Source organism: Chaetura pelagica, unplaced genomic scaffold (assembly GCF_000747805.2).
Source record: "Chaetura pelagica isolate M959 unplaced genomic scaffold, ChaPel_1.0 scaffold546, whole genome shotgun sequence".
Taxonomy (NCBI): Eukaryota; Metazoa; Chordata; class Aves; order Apodiformes; family Apodidae; genus Chaetura; species Chaetura pelagica.
In genome coordinates, this window is record NW_009953798.1 from 497,877 (window position 1) to 517,412 (window position 19,536).

The 19,536-nt window shown below is 38.8% G+C and overlaps 1 protein-coding gene across 1 annotated transcript in view; it reads right to left on the reverse strand.

The window, feature by feature from the left end:
* Positions 1-19,078, reverse strand: part of NNT (nicotinamide nucleotide transhydrogenase) — a 43,112-nt gene extending 24,034 nt beyond the window's left edge. The window contains exons 1-9 of the mRNA XM_010001155.1: positions 18,888-19,078; positions 12,852-13,081; positions 11,507-11,724; positions 9,959-10,046; positions 9,196-9,284; positions 7,469-7,656; positions 3,697-3,830; positions 1,629-1,820; positions 343-496 (exon numbers count right to left, since the gene is read on the reverse strand). Coding sequence (XP_009999457.1) covers positions 343-496; positions 1,629-1,820; positions 3,697-3,830; positions 7,469-7,656; positions 9,196-9,284; positions 9,959-10,046; positions 11,507-11,724; positions 12,852-13,081; positions 18,888-19,038 — 1,444 coding nt within the window. The 5' untranslated portion in view covers positions 19,039-19,078. The remainder of the gene's footprint in view (positions 1-342; positions 497-1,628; positions 1,821-3,696; positions 3,831-7,468; positions 7,657-9,195; positions 9,285-9,958; positions 10,047-11,506; positions 11,725-12,851; positions 13,082-18,887) is intronic.
* Positions 19,079-19,536: the final 458 nt, after the last annotated feature.

Here is a 19,536-nt window from a genome sequence, read left to right on the forward strand (position 1 = left end):
GAAGAAAGCAATGGCATTGAATTTATTCTGCTGCAAAGTGTGAGCACAGTCCCCAGCAGGAGTCTTTCAGAATTTTAGAAATTTTACCAATATTTTTATAAAGCCAAAGCATGAGTCAGCACTGTTTGAAATGTTAATAGCTTTGGTTAAATGTTTAAAATTTAATTTTCCCTCTCAAAAGCAATTACTAAACTAGATTGATTTTGCAGTAGGATACAGCAGCAAATCAGCTCCCCTCCCAACTACATCATAAACTGAATGAGTAAGATCAGAAGTCACATAGAAGTATTAGCAAAATGAGGAGAATCCTACACTGATTCTCGAACTCTGGAAGTTGCCTACCTGCTGTGTATACAGATGCACTAGTCATAGTTTTTCTAAAAGGTGTAATAGTAGCTGCTTTTTCTGCTTCCAGCTCTGCTACCGTCTTCTGCTTCACAGGGGCTCCTTGAGGAATGTTATTAGGTGGAGGTGCTGGGAAAATCACCTTGCCATCCTGACAAAGAGATATTTACAGTTAACCCTAATATGGCTGATGCTTTATAGTTAGAGGAGCCTGCTCTTCTCAATCCTGCAACTCAGATAAGTCTTAATATCCTACAGCCATGCCACAGAAACATCTTCATTTTCAGCATTAATGTAAGTTTGCAAGAATGGATCATCAGTACAGCCTGACCAAGTTAACCATACCAGTTTACACATCTTTTTCAAACAAGATTTAACATCAGTGTCTAGGAGAACCTCACAGAAACACAGCACAAGGCTTGAAAGCAGAAACCAAACCAAAGATTTCCTTACATTTAAAACATTTATGCAAAATAAAACAGGATTTTGCAAATAGCAAAATCTGCCACAGATCTGAACTGTAACCACAGCCTGCCCAGACTTCAGCTAGATACCACACATGATGTCATTCCACATCTCTTTCTGCTCTTCAGGCCTCTGAAAGAATAACTGGTGGAGCTGTCAGACTTGAGCTGTACACACCACTTCAGTAGTCTGGGAGAGCAGAAGACAATGGAAGCCTCCTCCAGAGTAGGTATGATAAGCATTACAAAATGTCGGCAACATTATGCAGCAAAACTCTACAGAAATTAATACCTCTTACCTAAACTGCAAAATATTATTTCCTAACAGTTACAGGAGGAGAGCCCATATTGGCCCATGCCATAACTTTGTATTTTAATATTTCCTAATAGAGCTTAGTGTATCCTGCATACGTTACTTCCACCACTTTTTTCTGAAGTTATCCTTATAAGAGAAATGTGTTTATTTTTTTAAAATAATGGTTTTCTGGTCCTGTAGTAATATTTAAAAATGCATTAAATACCTATGCTTTTATTACACAAGTACAACACACAAATTTAATCTAATCTTTCTTTTATTTTTCAATGGTAGACATTAGATATTTGTTTAACTATGACAGAAAACCAAAGTAGAGGTTTCATGTCACAGAAAGGGATAGAGGAATATTCAGCTGTATACAAACGTGATTGCCCATACTGTCCACCAAGCCTCATCTGAAGTGTATGAGCGTGCACTATCTTTAAATGCACTTTAAAGAGACAACACTGATACATACAAAAGCATGTACTCACAAATTTTAAAAATAGTATTTACTGACTTACCTTCATTACTACAGTTCCTCTAATAACATGATCCAGAGTCCCATAATCAAATTCATCTTTTGGATCAAAGTAAAAGTTCTCTTTGTCAGGACTAATAGCCTTTAAAAGTTTGATAATATTATTGGAATACAGAGTACTGGCCTGAGTAGCCATTCTGCTAGGCAGGTCTGTGTAGCCAATGTGTGTAACACCCTGAAAAGAATTTAAATCACATATCAGCTCAATCTATGAAAAAGTAGCTTCTCTTCCAATATATCCTTCTAGAAATATATACCAAAACTGTTTATCATATTTCCATTTTAATCCCAGCAAAACCTCTTACCTGCAGCTCTAACTATTAAGTCAGGAGGATTACTCCCAACAATTACAGCACTGAGTATGAACAAATCCAACACCTTAAAAGCTATTGGCAACAAGCCTACACAGAGAGGAAGATGTACTGGGGCAAGAACTTGTTCTCTCCAAATCCTACCATTGCCTCTGAACATAGCTTCTTAAAGCAACCAAGTGAGAGATTATCCTGCCCAATGCTTGGCATCTTCTCAGTTTCTCTGGAGGGCATGCGCTGGATGCAACTTTCTGTATTACAGAGGAGTGAAAGGAGCTTCCTTGGTGTAAGCTAGCTGTGCAAGCAGCATACCTGGGTTCATATTTATGAAAAGATGTAACAAGATATCCCCATTGTTTAAAGAACAAAGGTTCTTCTTCATCTTCAGGTATCTGGCTATCAGGGTCTTGAGCTTTTGGAAGGTATGAGAAGTTGAGGCTGGCAAACACTCTTCATGTTCAAGCAGGCTAGCTAAAACACTGCTCCCTCAACTTACAGCTAAAATCCATACACGCTTCCAAGAACTCTGGCTTAACACAATGCTCTGTCACACTGCTAATAATTCTTCATTGCTGCTCTTTCCACAGCTTAGTTCCAGTACGCTATACACCCAGGGGTAATATTTCTCTGACTAAAAGCTCTCCATATAAATTTTTAATGCAAGTATCTTCTTATTTCTGTTCTACATACTCTTAATATAAGTTTTTAAGCAAGGGCATCAAAAGCCCTAGAAAACCACCAAGTATATATCCTACAGCATTCCCTAGAGCAGCACAGGAACAGCATTATGTCCTTACATTACCAAATAACAACCTTAGAAACGCGCTACTTTAAATCTTATCATCGAGATTTCTCTAACTGCTAGCAGATTTCTCACATGTACCAAATTGTAGAATGTTTATGTTACTGCTGAGATTCCAAGGTCACATCTTTGCCCTGACAGCTCAGACACAACCAGGAGATCTATGACCCTCCTGTAGGGGAGGCTGCACTTGATGGACAGCAAAATTGGCCTGAGATATTCCATTCCATTCCATATATCTAAGCTTAGAGGAAGGTCAGAGGTCACAGAAGACAACTTCCTTCCTGCTTCTTCTTCCCTTTTCTTTCACCCATGGCCAGCATCGAGGGAGGACTCTGTCCATCCATCACCATTAAACTCTAGGCTGTGCATCCTTCAGCCCTCTTAACTCCATGCTCTCTCTGGCAGCTCCACGACTTTACAGGACTGTTCACAGCTAAGGAGATGCTGTGGGAATTGATGGGGGTGTGGGGAGGCAAAAGGCTTTTGCATATTCCTGAACAAATTTTATATAACTGTTTTATTTTTTCATTTATTTTTATTTTATTTTATCATTAGTTTTTAATTAAAGCTGTCTAGTTTACAGTTTTCAATCCAGAGAGTCTCTCTCCCTCATTCTCTCTCTCCTTCCCCACCTGGGTGGGAGGGGATCAAAAGCATTGTTGTCTCTGGTATAATTGCAAATCCTGAGTCAAACTATGACAGAAGTCTTACTGGTTACATTTCCATAACTAACAACCAAATTAACACTATACAAAGGTATGTTTCTTTAAAAACCTTCCAATTGTTATAAATAGAGATGACTAGTGATCAAATGCAAACCTAAAGCATTACTCAAACTCAAATACCAAAAATCATCCCTCATTTTCAACATACAGGTTACAAAAAACAATGTGAATTCATGCAAACTGAGATTATCTGCAAATTAAAATGCTCACCTTATGAACATACAACTCTCCAGGCTTTGTCGTCTCAATGTTTCCCCCAGCTTCTGAAGCTAAATCCACCACAACCGAACCTTCCTTCATTGATTCAATCATATCTTTCTTAAACAAGACAGGAGCTTTTTTGCCTGCCAAAACAAGGCATATTAAGTTAAAGACAAAATACAGCCTTTTACCTGCAGAGCTTAGGGGACAAGTTTCCCCTCTTTCTCTCTAAACCTTGTTTTTCAAAGTACAGTTTTTAAGTAATGGATACCTGGGGTGAAACACCGCAAGAGGTTTATACAAGCAGAGAAAAGATGCTAGAATATTTGCTTCCAAACACAAAAAAGCTATGCATTTGCAGTCTACTAAAGATGCTGGCAAGTCACCACCACAGAATCACAGAAGAATTAATCACAGAGGAATCAATCAATCACAGAGGAATCACAGAATATTAGGGGTTGGAAGGGACTTCTGGAGATCTTGGAGTCCAACACCCCTGTAATTTCATGGATCTTCCTTCTTGCCCTTTTTGAAGACTGGAGTGACACTGGCCTTCCTCCAGTCCTCAAGCACTGGAGACATTTTTGCAATGATCTTTCAAAAATGATGGAGAGAGGTAGGGCAGTAACATCAGCCAGCTCTCTCAACACTCTTGGGTGCATCTCATCAGGGCCCAGGAACTTGTGTACATACCACTTACATAACTGACCTCCAGCACACTCTACATTAACTAGTGGAGAGTCTTCTCTCCTTCAGGCTTCCTCTCCCATATCCAGGGTCTGAAGTTCATAATGGCTGGTGTTAGTAAAGACTGAAACAAAGCCATTCAGCAACTCTGCCTTCTCTGCATTCTCTGTTACTGGGGCTCCCACCTCATTCAGCAGTGGGCCCACATTTTCCCTATTCTTCCTTCTACTGCTGATATGTTTGAAGCAGCTCTTTCTGTTCTCCTTTACTTCCTTTGCTAGTTTTAAGAGGGCTCTGGCCTTTCTTGTCCCTTTCCTACATACCCTAACAACATCCCTGTAGTTCTCCCAAGTGACAAGTCCCTTCTTCCACAAACTGTGCACTTCTTTCTTCCATGAGACTTTCTTCAGAAGATACTTGCTTACCCATGCAGGTCGCTTATCACCCCTGCCTGATTTTCTACTCAAAGGAATGCACCTATCTTGGGCTTGGAGGAAGTGGTATTTAAAAACTGATTAGCTTTCCTTCCAGAGTTTTAGCCCACGGACTTCCTTCAAGCTGATCTTTGAAGAGGCCAAAGTTAGCCCTATAGAAGTCCAGGGTTGTAATCCTACTTATTGCCCTTATTGCTTCTTCCTTGTAAAATATTAAACTCCACCATGTCATGGTCACGGTTGCCAAGGCTATTTGCAACTTTAATGCCTCCAACCAGACCTTCTTTATTCATTAATATAAGGTCTAGCAGTGCTCCTCTCTTCATTGGTTCTCCCACTACCTACATTAGAAAACTATCATTATCATATTGGGGGTACTAGTGGATCAAAAGCTGGACATGAACAACCAATTTGAAATTGCAGCCCAAAAGGCCAACTCCATCCTGGGCTGTATCAAAAGAAGTGTGGCCAGTAGATCAAGAGAGGCGATTCTGCCCCCCTACTCTGCCCTGGTGAGACCTCACTTAGAATACTGCATCCAGCTTTGGTGCCCCCAGCACAAGAAAGATGTGGACCTGTTGGAACGTGTCCAGAGAAGGGCCACAAAAATTATCTGAGGGCTGGAGCACCTCTCTTATGAGGAGAGGCTGAGGGAGTTGGGGTTGTTCAGTCTGAAAGAGAGAAGGCTCTGGGAGGACCTCATAGTGCCCTTCCAGTAGCTGACGGGGGCCTACAGGAAAGCTGGGGAGGGTCTTCTACAGGAGCTTGCAGTGAGAGGATGAGGGGTAATGGTTTTAAGTGGAAAGAGATTTAGGTTAGAGATCAGGTGTAAATTCTTCAGTGTAAGGGTGGTGAGACACTGGAACAGGCTGCCCAGAGATGTTGTGGGGGCTCCATTCCTGGAGGTGTTCAAGGACAGATTGGATGGGGCTGTGAGCAGCCTGTTCTAGTGGAACATGCCCATGCAAGGGAGTTGGAGTGCAGTGATCTTTAAGGTCCTTTCCAACTCAAAAAATTCTGTGATTCTGTGATCATCAACATACCGCTAATACCTTTTGGACTGAACCTGCTTTGCTGTGTGGGCTTTCCAACAAATACTAGGGTGATTGAAGTCATACTAGGGAGCATGATCTAGAGGCTACTTCCAGTTGACTGTAGAATCATCACATCAACATCTTCTTCCTGGGTTGTTGGTCTATAGTAGACACCCAAAACAGTTTCACCTTCAATTGCACGTCTCTTAATTCTTGCCCACAAACTTCAGCCTGTTCTGCCTCCCTCCCTGGATAGAACTCAAAGCATTCCAAAGCATTTCTCTCATACATAAAGAGCAAGACCATCACCTCGCCTTGCTGCTCTGTCTTTCCTAAATAGTACATAGCCATCCATGACAACATTCCAGTCACGGGAGCTGTCCCACCATTTTTCAGTGATTTCAATTATGTCATAGCCATTCAACCTAATGCAGACCTCAAACTCCTCTTCCTTATTCTCCATGCTCCGTGCATTGTTATATAAGCATTTCAGAGAGGGAGTCAAGCAATTAGTTTTCACTTGTGATTTCTGACTATTCCCAGCCACTTCCCTGGTTAGCAACCCGTTAGTGAGCCCTGTGTTTTTGTTGTCACATTTATCTCAATTTCCCAGTTCTAGTGGAATGGCAGACAGAAGACCAACATCAGGCTCATCTCTAGTGAGCCTGGTTTTATCCCATCCCCCCTCAAGCCTAGTTTAAAGCCCTTTTAACAAGTCCTGCCAGTTCCTCTGCAAGAATCCTTTTGCCCCTTGGAGACAGATGTATTCCAGCTGTCACCTGCAGATCCAGTGCCATAAAAACTTCCCGATGATCAAAGAACCCAAAGTTTTGATGGTGGCACCATATCCTGAGCCACACATTGATTAGGTGTTTTCCATCCTCTTATTTATTCCCACCACTTGAGAAAATAATGAAAACACCACCTGCACGCTGCACCTTCAACCAGTTGCCTCAGTGCCTTGAAGTCCTTTTTAATAGCCTTTGGACTTCTCTCTGCAATCTCATAATTGCCAACCTGTATAACTAGCAAAGGGTAATAATCAGATGGCTGCACCAGTTCAGAGTTTCGTTTTAATACCTTTAATCCGAGCCCCAGGGAGGCAGCAGACTTCCCTGTGGGATGAGTCTTGTCAACAAATGGGCCCTTCTGTTCCCCCCAGAAGAGACTCACCCACCACAATTGCTCTTCTTTTCTTCTCAGTTGAAGAAGTCCTAAGTCTATTAAAAGGTTATTAAAAGACAGGTGGTGTGCAATACAAAGCACTGAAGTTTATGCTCTGCCTCACTGTGTTTTAATTGTGATTTGTTTCAGTGCACCAGCTGGATAGCAGACGTAGCAGTAATACAAGAAACATGCAAGAAAACTGTCTTGCTTTCTTAGTTTCTACTCCTTGTTTAATAGGAAAACAGAATTATCTTGAGTCAAAGACTCTTAGTTTGTGAAAAAAAAAAAGTTGGAAAAATAGGTACACACTTAAAAAACCAGGCATTGATCAGGGAAGGCAAAAGTTACACGATCACAGAGATGTAATTCATTACCTCCTGTTTTCACTGCAGGTACAGCTCCAAAACATGCCAACTACACCAGGTAAATGAGAAGTAGCATCTTGCACATAAAACATACCTGGGATAAGCGCTGTAGTGATGATAATATCAACGTCTTGGCACTGTTTGGCAAAGAGTTTCATTTCAGCTTCAATAAATTCCTTGGACATTTCTTTAGCATAACCGCCTTGTCCCTCTCCAGATTCCTTTACGTCTACTTCCAAAGGCTCTGCACCAAGAGACTTAAACTGTTCCAGAGCTGCAGCTCTACGAAAAGAAAATTGAGGGGGAAGGAACAAGAACCACTACTTTAAAATCCCTTGTGACATTTCTGATCTTTTTAGTGGTAGTCTTCTTCAGATAAACGATCAAAAACATTCTAGTATTAGAGACTGTAATTATGGTCCTCAACTTTCTGTATTTGGAGAAAAAAGCTAATTGAATCACTAGTTTTAGTTTCCCAAAGATACTTGAACAAGGAATGAAGGCAGCCTACAGTCTTCTTGGAACAGAGTTACTCCAAGAAAGTCTATAAGCTGGGAGCTTTAACTGTTGACTCTCTGCTCACCCTTGTCATGACTAGGTAAATCCACAGCCCAAACTCAGATGCCTAACATAGGTAATAAACACATAAGCTGTGGCCCTGTTTTTAATCTGTGAAATGGGAAATACCCGTACGTTTTATTTTAACAAGGAAAATTTGTTGGGGGGGTGGGGTAAGGAGATTGTGGGGTGCTGGTAGTGTTTTGGGTTGGCTTTGTGTTTGCTTTCTTTTAGGTTTCCTCTACATCTGTAATTTATTTTGCATTATGTGATAGCACAGTTAAATAATGAGACTAAATTTCAGAGTTAGCCAAACATTCACAGTGTGCAGAGGACTGAACACAATCATTCTTGCACACCAAGATAAAAGTATAGAGGATGTTTAAGAAGGGAAATGAAAAAAATTCTGAGAAGTTTTAGGCAGATTTTGATGAGGCATATGCAGACTTTCTTATTGCACATCATAAATTTGGAGATATATTCATTTCTGTTCTTTCATATTAAATATAACTAAGTAGCACTAGATGCCACTTTGGCATAAAAGCAAACATACATAATTTTGATGTAAATGCAGTATTATACACATACAAATTCAGTATAAGAAGGTCATTTAACAGAAAAAAATTATCAAGTTTAGAGTCCCTGCAGATAAGAAGAAAAACATTTGTACTCTGTAATTTTCTCAGTCTATTGCTCTAAAAACTAGCTATGGGACAAAACAAGAGACTTGAGGAAAAGCAGCACTTAAAGCAAATTCAGCTGCAGTTCCTGTTCTTTCATCTTGAGTTTCATAAATAAAGTAACTTGATCACTTTCTCTCCTTCAGAAAATTGAAAGAAGTCTCTCTCCAAAGAGTTGCTAGCTGCCCTCTCTGGGATCAGGAGAGTAGAAGTGAATGAGAGTATGCAGCTATGAACCTGGATCAAAGTAAGCTATAAAAGAGGGCATAAAGATTACTTCTTTACTATGTTCCCTGTGTTCCTAAGAACAGAAACATGAAATTCTGTATTAGAGCTTTTACGTCCTCATTTTCATGTAGCAATGAATTTTTATTCATATAGCTCTGAATGGTTTAATGAGGAGGCCCCTTTGGAAGGTTTGTTTGCTTCGAGATATAAAAAAATGGAGGAAGAATAATGAAATAAAATTGGTAGGAAAGGAATTGTGATTCAGTGCAGTACAAGTTCTTTCACTGTACTACAGCCACAACCTACTTAATCCTCAAATAATTTCAGATTGATATTACCATTTTCACTCACCTACCTAGTATCAAATCCACGAACCACTGCACCCATTGCTTTAGCTGCTCCTGCAGAGGCCAGGCCAGCAACTCCTCCTCCAATGATCAAGACCTAGAATGATACCATCATCATGCTTGGAACATAAACCAAAACTAGAGCTGATTAAAAAAGCAGCAGCATTGCACTGCTTTCACAACTGCAGACACATCTTACTAACCAGTAATTAAAACAAAATACCTTAGGACACAAAACCCAAAATGAGTTTGGTAGAGCCACTCTGTAAAGAAATGGCTGAAAAGCTTGAACTCCCAGCTTCACTTATCTGAAAGCAAATTCATTTGTAGCTAACAGTTTAAGTTTTCTCCTTAATCTCTTTTTTAATTTCCTTCCTTAACCCTGGATTTATTTCTTTTCAACCCAATCCCCCTGCAATTCCCATCAAGCAATCCCTTCCCTCACAGACTTCAATGCACCAGAAATGCCAGTATCTCTGACCTAACTGCTTCCATTTAAAAAAATAATAATAATAAAAAAATCCAGCCATTTATAGCTAGTCTGATGTTTAAAGCTATACAAACTTAAATAAAACTCTAATTACTCTGTTACTCCCCCCCCAAAAAATGACACTACAGGTAGTGAACAAGAATTGGTATGGAAATAGCCACAGATTTCTGAAATCTCTAGAACTAGCCCCAAACAGGAAAAGAGACTTTTAACACATTTTCAGAAGGGGTTAGCTGTGCTCTGGAACTCATACATTCTTCTGCCACAGGATCTGCACGCACCTTTGCTGGAGGAACTTTACCAGCAGCTGTGATCTGACCCGTGAAAAAGCGACCAAAGTGATTTGCTGCAAGTACCACAGCCTTGTATCTGTCAATTAAGGACAAACACATATCAGTATTTTACCAGGCTCAGTACAATTCCGTTCATGACAGCAAGTGAAATGATGAACATTTGACCATAGCATGGTCATAAGATAAAGCAAGTTTAGTATTTTATTTTTGAGCACAAGTCTAATTGCCTTTGTTCATATTTATTGCCTTTTTTTTTTAAATCACAGAATGCATTTTTAGACAGAATTTTTTTACTGCTATATGCCTGATGTCCACAACTACTCACTCTCAAAAAAAATTTTACCTGAAAAATAAATGTATAACTTCCAAAACTGAACTCTGCAGTCTTTGTAGCTACCTTCACCAGCTCTTGGGCTTGTTAGGGAATGAAATATGAACAAGCAATTGCAGAACCCAAAATAATTTTGCATTAAGATAATTCAGACGAGCAAGCACACATTCAAAAAAGTCACTGAGATCCTAACTCTGCAGAGCTATGCAGCCTATGGCAAATAGCTTAACCTTGACAGTTCTTTTGCCCCATCTGCTTTCTAGCCATCTGAGAACAGGTGGCTGGATGACAAGTTAACATCAGCAGAGCTACCCGAGAACGCAGATTAACGTCCAGTTACATCTTTTCTTAACAACAGTGCATATTTTCTTGCATTTCTGCTGCCAGTGCTGTGGTTCAGTCCTGTTACACTCTTTCCTGTTCCTAGCGGGGACATACAGAAGTCTGCAGGATGCAAAACTCTAACTTGGAATATAGCTTGTAGATTTGATACCTTTAAATACTTTCTCAATTTCTATATTTTAGTAAGATTACAAAGAATGAAAACACAGAGAAGTAAGCAAACATGTACACAGATGTATACTGCTGGCATCCACAAAATTTGGAAGCCTTCTCCAAGGCTTATTAGGCCCCACAGACACCATCTAAGCAAAAAAAATAAATTAATTTAAAAGGCAATAAAGGACCTAATAATAGAAGTCAGCTTGACAATAACATTTTAATTCACTACAATACCTACATTACCAGTTGCAAACCGTAGAGATGTCTGAGAGTATTTGGTCCTTTGCTTAGATCTGCTACTGCAATTGGATTCATACTGAGTGCTATTTGGGTTAGTTAGCTCCCAGAAAATCAGATCCCAATTACAGACAATCTTAAGTCTTAAGGATATCTTTGAGCCTGCTCTCATTTACTTCAGATCAAAAAGGCAGGAGACAAAGCGGTCCAGAAATAAGAAGAACTGAATTAAATTTCAGTTTCATTTTTTGTAAAAAGCCTTGCTATAATCTGCTGCAAAGCTGACCATAAGAAGCTTAAGTTGTTTGGCACCTGCAACAGCATCACCCAGCTTGAAACAGCTGCAAGGAAAAAGATGCAGAATTGTTTTATATACACCCAGCATCAAAGCATGTATCTTTTAATCCAGCTCTACTTAGGTCAAGCCAGGAAAAAGAAAGTCGATAAAGAAGATGCAAGATTCATACCCAGCAATGTTGGCCATGGAGCTAAGTGCATCATATCCCTGAGCAATGGTGACCCGTGGAACCTGATCCATAGCCAAGACAGTAGTCTTTTTTTCTGCAAGTTTTTTCAGGAGGTCTGGATTTTGTGCCGGGTAGATAAAACTAATCAGGGTAGCCGATGTCTTAAAAAGATCTATCTCATGTACACCTAGAGCTGAGTTATGTATAGGAGCCCTCACCTGAAAAAAAGAGATAAGTTTCCAAATTAATTAGAGGAAGTAAATCAGAACCCACTCCACTTCTTTTCTCCCAGCTTGGAGTCCATTTCCATGCCCACAGTACACAAGTATATCAAAGGCTGTTTAAACAACTGAACTGACAAACTGCACTTCTTAACTGCAGTTCACATATCAGAATTAGCTCTGGGCAGACTGGTGATGTGGCAGCACAGCACACACCTTCATAAAGGTGTGGCTGATGGCTTCTAACCAGCAGTTACTGGCTTTTCAGACAGCTGTCCCAAAACCCACCATTTTTAAGCAAAATTATGACTGAATAGATGTGCCAGTTAAGCTCTACGGGTTAAGAATCACTATTTAGTGATATGCCCCATTACACAGGGTGAAATTAAGTCCAGCAGATGATCATCTTGATCTGCATTCACTTTCTAGTTTCTCACTTTTCTTCAAAAAGAAACCTATTTAAGAGGGTTTTTCATAAACTACCACAACAAAATTCTATGTTCAATCCTAACAGGTAACTTCAAACAGAATAGTTAAAGGAAACCCAAAACTTAAGTTTGAAGGTCTTTTTTTTTTTAACTTCAGGACTCTGCAAAATTTACCTCTCAATCAACTTCACTTTCAGCAGTCTTCTCAGATCAGTACAACTCACCTAGTTACAAGCATTTTTGAAACACACTGTTGTTGTGGAATTGTTGGATGTCTGATTGGGAAAAGACAGAAACTTTTATCTTCAGAATTCCAACTCTCTTGCTCAAGCATAACTTGAGTTATATGTTGCTAATTTTGGACCTTAAAAGTTTCTTAGAGCAGAACTCTCAACTGATTTGAGTTCAGACTGGTCTATTTTGCTCTATAAAGAGCATAACTCCTCTGGTGTAACTAAAAACATGGTAAGAAATTATCCTCAATTTTTCAGTGCTGCCATTTACTATTTAATACTGCAGGTGCACATCTGAGCTACTAACAAAAAAAATAAAGACAGACTAAATTTGAATCAGAACTTAGAATGAAAAATATTAAAGGAGCTTACTTACTGAACTTTTAAAAGACTATAAGAAAAAAATGACCTGTATGTTTCTTAAAAAATAATGTAATAGGAAATACATTAACAAAGCAATTACTTTGACAATCAAATCAGAAGCCAGGACTTCTTTGGTCCCCTGGATCTTTGCTCCAGCTTCTCTGTAATGGTCATCAGAAAATTTGGAAGCTTCTCCTGCACCAGATTCCACCACAACATTGAAACCTTGTTTGACCAAGGCTTGAACTCCAGCCGGTGATAGAGCCACTCTCTTCTCATTCTCAAATATCTCCTTGGGGACACCTACAGTCAGCTGCTTATAAGGAATTCCTGTAAGAATGGCAGGAAAGACAGCATTAGTTGAACTAAATATTAATAAATTGGTATTAATAGCAGTCTTCAGCATTGTACGGACGCAGGCAGACACATCACACTTAACAATTCTCCCCCCTAAGGAAAGAGGAAGCAGAATGGAATTTTCTAGCAGTAGTTCACATTTCTTTAAATCACACCATCTTACTAGAGATCCGTGTTCTCTCAGGAATTGTAAGGTCAGCACAACCACACACACAAGCAGTAAAAAGTGTTTGCTGCAGTTCATATCCACCTGAACGTATACAGTTCTGATAGTGTAATTTGATTCTGATTTATACAATATATAATGTTCTGGTGGTAACACATTCTACCTGGGGTAAGAAGACTTCAAATGCCTCTCTAGTCACTTTAATTTTATAGCAAAGAAATAAACAAACAAGCTTGAACAGCAAACCTGGATTTTAACCAAATATGTTTTTTATGTCTATCAAATTACAGTTGCCTCAGATCATTGTTAATGAATGTAACTTACATAGCACAAAGTACACTGCGAGGCACAGTTACATTGACAAGGTACTCTATCAATTACTTAAGAAATAAAAAATATTAATTCAGGAGTATTTGATGAACAATGGAATATGCACTTACTAGTTTGTTCAATTATACTTCCCTTCAATGTTATCTCCTTAACTTGCTCAAAGCTGTACTAAATAACACTAGGAAACTGCTAAAGCTGCATGCAATTTATCAGTTACAGTGGAAAGGTGTCAATTACAAACATCATGCTTTGTTCATGTACAATTTGTGGTCTTCCAGTCTAATACATGAGAGTTAAACTTTCCTGATCCAATCAAGTGTTTAAAGGTTATTTATAAATGCACAGACTCAAGCGGAATAATCACATATTAAACTATCACACTGCTTCAATACACTAGATAGTGTGTAGGCCCAGTTCTGCACCAGGTTTCACTGAAGTGTATCCAGAATTTAAACCTGGATTGTGACATTCATACATGAGACATGTCACATACAGTAATGAATTATAAATTAAATACTACAAGCAGTCACTTATATGAAAAATCCACTAAAAAAAAAAAAAAGCCACCAAACACACAAGAAACTAATACAAAAATAAACCAAAAAAACAGAACAAGAAAAGGTGGAAGAAAGTGGGTGAAAAACTTGTTTTCAATTACAAACCTGCTTTTAATTTGGCCACCAATACTACATATTGTTCTGCAAAAATCGTACTGGACTAGTAATTTGTTGCACTTTTTAGGAAGGCCTCCTTTTCTTTGTACAACACTATAAAAGCTCTGCAGAACTGAATTGCTTTGGATTTTTAAATCCAAATCTGTCTATGAAATAAAACTGCAAATGTTAAGGTGCCTAAGGTTGAAAATCTGAAAATATTTTAGATTAACACCTTTCAAGATACTATTAACTTATGATCTGAAAATACAACACCAAGTTGCTAAGAGCTGGACTAGAGTATCCACCTGTACTTGTTAAGTCTTCCAACCCATTAAAAAAATACTGATTGAACCTCTCCAACAGGAAGACATAACAAAAGATCATCAGACAAAGAAGTCTATTATTTTTAAATTCATCTTTCCCTTTGAAATTAAACTAATAAAATGCTAGAAAACAATTTGAAGACATAACTATTGGTATTTCATGTGTTGGAGAACATTAGAATTTGTCAGATTACAAGACAAAAAGCAAATTCTGATAAAGAAAGGAACATAAAGTCAGAAAAGGAGTGAGAATCCGTATCTGAAACAACAGATCCACAAAGACAAAAACGCTTTGCAAAGATCTGCTTCATCAGCATACAAAACATCTATACATCACCATTCAACTCAGGGTATCCCTATCATAGCAGCACTCATCACTTGAAAGCTACATTAACTGTTGCTGTTACTCATACAAATTACCCTTGTCATTTGAAGAGAACTTTCTCCTTATCTCTTCTCCTAATTACTACACAAAAAAGTCCTGTGTCTGATTTTCACTATATCAACTAAATGGAAATGAACTCTCTTGTCTTTTAGAAGCAGAAATGAAACCTAGGAGATTGAGATTTGTTAGAATAACAGATATCAATCATAATTTCAGAAAGGTAGTAGCTCTAGCACAGAATTTAAAGCTTTTCAAGAAACCCAAGAAAGTAAGAACTGGGGTGGTACAATCCCTTTGGAAGTTTTTGCAACACACAAATGCAGAGGAACAAAAGAATAAATCATAGCATACAGAGAAGAGAAGGATGAGTGCAAATCTAAAGGTACACAGACAATTGAGTAAAGCTTAAATACCTCTCAAGCAACAAATCTGTATTTTTAATTTTTAGCTCCTAAGACAGAAATGACAATTTATGCTTCTGATTTCTTTTTGTTCACTTGTTTTTGTGTGAGGTACCAGAGCAGAAGAGTAAATGGTTGTGAGAGATGGAACAGTCTTCGCTACATGCCCAACATTTTCCTCATCTGTTGTTTCAAATTGTTACATCTTGTACACATTAAAAATAGGCGAAACTTTTTCAGATATAAAGTATTTGCACTGTATTTAGTAAGCAGAACGATCAGAGACCAATACTTGAAGACTGTGCCCTCCTCCTACGTTTTGGGAGATCAAATCCAAGATAAGCATTCAACAAGTCTCATTTGCCTCTAACCTTTTCTCCTGTGTGTCACTACAAAACTTCTAGGTATCAGTGAATATAGAGGCAAACGAAGGCAGAAGCAAACAGATCTCAGTTTGCCAGCCTTTAGCTATAGCAGGAGCTATAGATATAGGACATTTTTTTTTAAGCAGACTACCACATCTTTCAGCATCAAAACAGAACAGATGTCTACAACTCCAAAGCAAAGGACTATGCTAAAACTGCAGGCCAGGGTATACTAAATGCTATGTTTGAAGGAAACTATACTACAATCACAGAATCAGTTTCTTGAACTCAGCAATTTCATTGAAGTAATTAGTTTTGAAAGGCTGAAATCTAGAATTATAAACTTAGGATCTTCACTCAGATTTTGAGAAAGCATATCAGCTATCCTTGCCATGGTTTTAAACACACATGAGAACATGTAGCTTCCCAGTTGCTTTTCTCAGCCTCCACATCAGGTAAGCTCTTTAAGAACTGCCTTGAGCATGTTTTGGTAACTTACTGCTTTGACATCAAAAAACCAGACCAAGATACACATACCTTGCTTTGCGTCAAAGATTTTGAATGTATTGTTCACTGAGAAAGAGATACAACAGTACTTTTTGATACAAAGAATTAACAGTAAGACAATTCTGCCACTATCAAAAGTAGAATCATTAGATTTCACAGACCTTAGAACTTCAGTATGGAATGTACATCAGAATTCAGAAAACTAGTAAGAAGCCACTCTTTCTCATCCCCTTAACATAATCTCAACTGTGTAACATGGACATATTCAAAGTACTGTCTCAAACTTCAAGTAAACTAAGTATGTATTCTACATCTCCAAGCTTCAGAAATACATTTAAAACAACTATAAAAGTTATATCCTCCATTTAACTCCCATCTGAAAACTGAGTGCTTAAAGAAGCTCCTAAGTTGAAAATACCAAGAAAACTCAGAATATTGCATTTGGAGAAATAGAGAAAAAGACAGGTTTTTACCTCCTTAACCTGAGTTGAGGAAGTAGTCTGTAGCAAAACAGCATCAACAAGTATTATGAGACTGACTTAGAGAAAGAGGAAGTTTTGACTGTATGCCTGTCATATGTTCTTGAATGGGAAAACGGGATACGTAACCTGACTACTTTCTAAGTCACTCTAACATCAGCTTTAAACAAACCATCTCACCTGTTCTGAAGATGAGGACATAATCCGAAGCACAGCAATATGATGTTGGCAAAAAGAAAAGACAAGAAAAAAAAAATGGTACAGGAGATTAAACATACACCTGATCCCTCTTCTTACACAAGCAAGGAGATACAAAAAACCCAAGGAAATTAAAGGAGAATGTCTATGATTTATAAATCATGTACAGCTTATCTAGAGAATTAACTGATAATAAACTGCTATAAGTTTCAAATCAGAAAGAAAGAAAAAAAAAACAAAACAGGAAACTTTAAGAAAGAAGCATCAAAATAAAAAATATTTTAAACATTGCAAGATAGAGATGGGTAAAAGTCACAGAGCTGTAGGATAAACCGATGTGGAAATTACTGGAAACTTCAGAGACGGTCACTCCATAAGCACTCTTCCCAGGGCTTGTGCAAGTTTCTGCAGCCTCTGGTGCTAGCAACTATTTAAGACAGGTTACCAGAATACTTGTTTACTCCTGCATGAAAATGTCTACATTTCTAAGAAACAAAGAAAACAGCAGCAAAATAAACAGAAATAAGTAAAGTATCCATCCTCCAAGTTTACTTTTCAACTGATTACAAATCTCTTCATGGCTCAACCTGCTGTAATTCTTGCACATAACATATTCTGGACTCAGTGAAAGCTGATCTGAGAGAATGGAAGTAATAACTACAGGGTTAAGAGGAATTACAGTGACACTAGTTGTTTCAGAAAGTGTCACGATAACAAAATATAATTTCTATAAGAATAAAATGTAGTTATTTTATATGCTGTCAAATGCTGATTCAAGACCACTTAAAAAGTATACATAGGCACTAGTACTGCTACTAATTTGAAATTTAATGGCTGTTTTATCCTTGATTTGTCCTCTACTGCATGACAAATCTCAAGTTACCAACATGAGCTATAAGGACAGCTTAATTATCAACTAAAAGACTTATCAAACTTTTAATTCTTAGCATTAAGTAACTGCATTGCATGAATATTATTCACCCTTAAATAAGGGCGTCCACATGATGTATCTGAAGGGACAGCACTGAATGCTTAAACACATGATACTCGTCAGGATTCTCTGTCCTTGTGGAAAAAATTCTGCAAAGTGATTCAAAAAAACAAGAAAATGCACACACACAAACAAGCATACTGATTTCAGCAAAACAGAAGAGATCTTTCCTTTTTGGGATCAAATGTGTAGTCAAAGTCAAATACAAAGATTGATTTCAAAGTAAACAAAAACAAGGGCACTTACCTGGGACATGTGAGGAAGAACTCTGAACCTAGTTTCCTATGTCCCAGGTTAACACTCTCAACCAAGAGACAATCTGCTGTATCAAAACATTTAGATGCCTCTTTCCTTAAGAAACTTATTATGGAAAAAAAAATTGGAACATCACAAATTACCAGGATGGCAAAACTCTTATTAGCTGATCAGCTCTGACAAGACACCTGATTACTGGGCTGTCAGAGCAAAGAAGTTCAGGTTTCACCATGCAACTGTGATAAAAAGCATGCAAGACAGATCATCAGGAGCCCTCAGGAACTCTTTCCTCTCATCACATTTCTTCAGAAGTTTCAAAATACTGGATGGCCAATTTGAAAGGACCATAAAATGCACTAGCCACTGTTAGTATTGCCAGGAATTCCATGCAACAAGGGCTCCTCAGAGTTACACAGTCTAATATTATGTCCTGTGTTTTCACAACCAGGCACTTTCGTTCATAAACAGTACTACTAAATGCAGCTACCTACTGTGTATGTTTGGAAGAATGAAAAATCTCGTGTAAAATCCACATAAATCTGTTGCAGACTGTGAAGTCCCTAGATCTGCACTGAAGCAGGATCTCTAAATTCCTCCAGGGAGACACGACCCATGCAAAATAATGTTACTTCTCTTTAATACTAGTGCACATCTGAAAGAAAAATTCAAGCCACCTTCACGTTTTTAAATAAAATCTTATTTACAATAAGCTAATGAGTTTACCTGGCTTTGGAGCCGCCTGAGACATGAGCATCTGCTGGGTTCTAAATATTCGCCAGTAAGGCATTGCTGCAGAATGTGCTTTAGGTGGTAACACGTTGCCGAGAACAGGAGCCGAGCACCCGCTGACAGCAACGCGCAGAAGGCTCGCCATCTCGCACACACCTCCCTGCAGCCTCCTTGCCACGTATGGAATCCCTCCTGCACACGCAAAAACAGCCCACAGGAATTATTAATGATACTAGACAGAAGGTATGTAAACCCAGCGGCTTAAGCCCAGTCGACTGCCAGCAGCCATGAGATGATCCTTTGTGTTCGCCTTTTCTTTGTAGCTAGAAAACAAATCACGGTTTTCGTGGTTTGTTTTTTCCCCTCCCACCTGCTTAAGGCAGCTATCAGACCGAACCAACCGGCCCACGGGCAGGCTGACATTACAACTTGACCTAGAGATCATATTTCTGTGACTCAACACGGTGTTCGCTTTCCACCGTTGTTCTCCTACACGAGCAGCTCTGACACGTGAAAACTTCCTGCAATTCAAGGCATCGGACAAACAACGCGCAGCGCGGCCAGGGCGCCCAAGGAGTTACCCTGCGCGGGACACGCGGGGCCCAGGAGACACCGGGAGCGGGGCAAGGGGGCCGCGGGCAGG